Source organism: Triticum dicoccoides, unplaced genomic scaffold (assembly GCF_002162155.2).
Source record: "Triticum dicoccoides isolate Atlit2015 ecotype Zavitan unplaced genomic scaffold, WEW_v2.0 scaffold78643, whole genome shotgun sequence".
Lineage (NCBI taxonomy): Eukaryota > Viridiplantae > Streptophyta > Magnoliopsida > Poales > Poaceae > Triticum > Triticum dicoccoides.
The window spans coordinates 1-2531 of NW_021299853.1; the positions used below are offsets into that span (position 1 = coordinate 1).

At 47.0% G+C, this 2531-nt stretch overlaps 1 protein-coding gene across 1 annotated transcript; it reads left to right on the plus strand.

Annotated features, from left to right (window-relative positions):
• The first annotated feature begins 7 nt into the window (after nt 1-7).
• Nucleotides 8-2148, plus strand: LOC119347877. Its single transcript, XM_037616366.1, has 3 exons — nt 8-865; nt 945-1164; nt 1721-2148. The coding sequence occupies exons 1-3, from the start codon at nt 452-454 to the stop codon at nt 2020-2022; spliced, it is 936 nt and encodes a 311-aa protein (XP_037472263.1). The 5' UTR covers nt 8-451; the 3' UTR covers nt 2023-2148.
• Nucleotides 2149-2531: the final 383 nt, after the last annotated feature.

Below are 2531 nucleotides of genomic sequence, written 5' to 3' on the forward strand. Positions count from 1 at the left end.
CGCCGTCGTCCCCGCAGCGCGCCGCAACTGCACACCAACTTGCTCAACCGGACGCTCCAGGACACCATCCACGGGTACTACCTCCAGGCCCTTGCCCTGCTGCCACCAGGCTCTCGCTTCCACCGCAGCCTGATTAAGGCCGGCTACTGCTACGGCCCGTTCGACCCCGTCTCCAACATCATCATCAACACCATCTGGTATGATGCCAATTTCCCACCCTCCATGAAACTCGAGCTGGATGTCATGGGCACGCGGAGCCTCCACAGGGTGGAGAACCGCTCCTTGTACGGCATGGTCTCCTTCCTCTGCACACGTTACCATGAACTTGATTTCCATCAAGCCGTGCGCTGCCTGCTCCAGGCAGATGCCAACCTTGTGCTCGCTGATCCCAACCTTGTGACTGATACTAACCTTGTCTACGACTTTGGTATCGTGAGAGATGTGCTGAGGCATGGACCAGCCTCTGCCTTTCGTTGCAAGCTCCAAACTCAAGCCCCCCCCCAACACTGGTCTCACTGTAGGACACCCGGACACTGGTATTGAGGAAGCCTTCTTGGCCGCCGCCACCGCGGCCTGTCACCCCAACCCAGACGCTCAAGCACAGCTTCTCACTTCTTGTTGCAAGGTGGACCCGAGTCCTGTCTTGTCTCTGCTGCCTATTGACTCTCACAAGCTCTCCTTTCAAGATTTAAGCCTGCTTGCCAGGTTTCTATCTTGCAATCCCCTCTATGAGTATGACAAGGCACTTCCACTTCCCCCAGTCCCCCTCAAATGTTACCCACGTGCAGAGCTAGCGAGCCTGTATACAGTCATCTCCAAGGAGGTCAATGCTCTGCTGAATAAATATCAACAGATGCCAAACGGGGTAGGTTTGCTCTGCCTGTTGTTGGTTATTGCTAACATTTCTCATCCACCGCCTATGCTCATCAAATGTTGAATTACAGGATCCCAAGTTCAAGCTTCATATGATTTGTGTTGTGAATGATCGGGTCCGCGGCCCTGCTCCATGGCCTCCTCATCGCCATGGCCACTCTCACGTCAACTTCGTGGCTACTTCCAAAAGCCCTGGTGGTGAAGCTCCTACTTTATTTTTTGCTGAAATTAATGCTGACAACCGAAGCATGTCCTTCTGTTGCCCTGTGGATCTGCCGCCGCCATGTGCTGGTATGCTATATAAACAATCCTATGCCAATATTTTTCATATATTATCTACTCAGTGTATCTCGTTGTCAATGCTATATAGGCATCTTTTCCACAACTGACCACTTGATTTTGTTTTATTATTACTCCGTCAGCCTAAACCCTCATATGTAAAGTCAATATAATAAAAAAAATCGAGAAAAGAAGTGTCAAAGATAAAAAGGAAAGGAAGAGTTGAATGTCTTTGCCTCTACTTGAATATCTCCATGTTGATAGGTTAGTAAAGTCAAACATTTCCATCAAACAGCCTGCCATTGCGATCAGCATGACGCCGGATGATCCCTTCTCCATCGTGCTCATTTCCTCAACCAACAAAATTGTAATGGTTTAAAATCATCTATGTCGGTCATCCATACACCCTTTCTTTATGCATTACACATGGTTTATGTCAACATTCTATGGTTCCATGCATGGTGAAACTTGAAAGCCGCAGAATATTTCCAGTTTTAATATTGTTTTTACCTGCATGCAGTTTATACGGTAACCTTCAATATGTATTAATCATCTAATGTGTTCACAGCGCAAATTCCTTGTATTTACTGTGAATCCATGGGGACTCGAATTGTGCATCCGGTCGGGATACACTTCACTGGGCGTGACTCGGAGTTTGAGAACATGGCCTGTGAAAAAGACCCCCTTGGGCGTGTGTATGCAACCATGAGAATCATCAACCATAGGCGTGGCATGGCGGAGAGCGTCCATGTTAACGTGAAAGAAGATAGCCTCTATGATGGCATGGATGGGCACAAGAGTAAGTATGACATCGAGACGGGTTCCTTGAGCATGAAAGAATACGTGTTATTGATACCAGCTTTGATATGACCCCTTGTGATATAAATACCGAGGTCATTGTTGTTTTGCCTGAAGCCGGTGTTGTCCAAAAATACGCTACATATACATCGGAATACCTGATGACAAGTTACAACGATGAACAAGAATTACTCGTTATTCCTGTGAAGCACACTACATGGTTCCAGCTAGAAGGGCTGAGAGAGGACAAGAAATTCTACGTGTTTCCAGGCAAAAATGCATGCACGTACAAATATTTTGGAGGGCTTGGTTTGCATGATACACACGAAGGTTCATGTTCATTAATAGATGATCAAGGCATTAAGGAGAAGGTTGCAGATTTCCTATTTCTATTCTTCCCACACAAAGAGAAGTTCCAGGCAGAAGCGAGCAGGACGTGTGATGCATGGCGTTTACTTTCCTTGAAAGAAGTCGGTTGGGGTCCACCTGAAGATCGAGATGCACTAGAAGATGCATGGCGCACCAATCCAATTAGAGTCCATAATCATCCCGATGGTAGAGTCCAAATTAGGTTAAAGTTT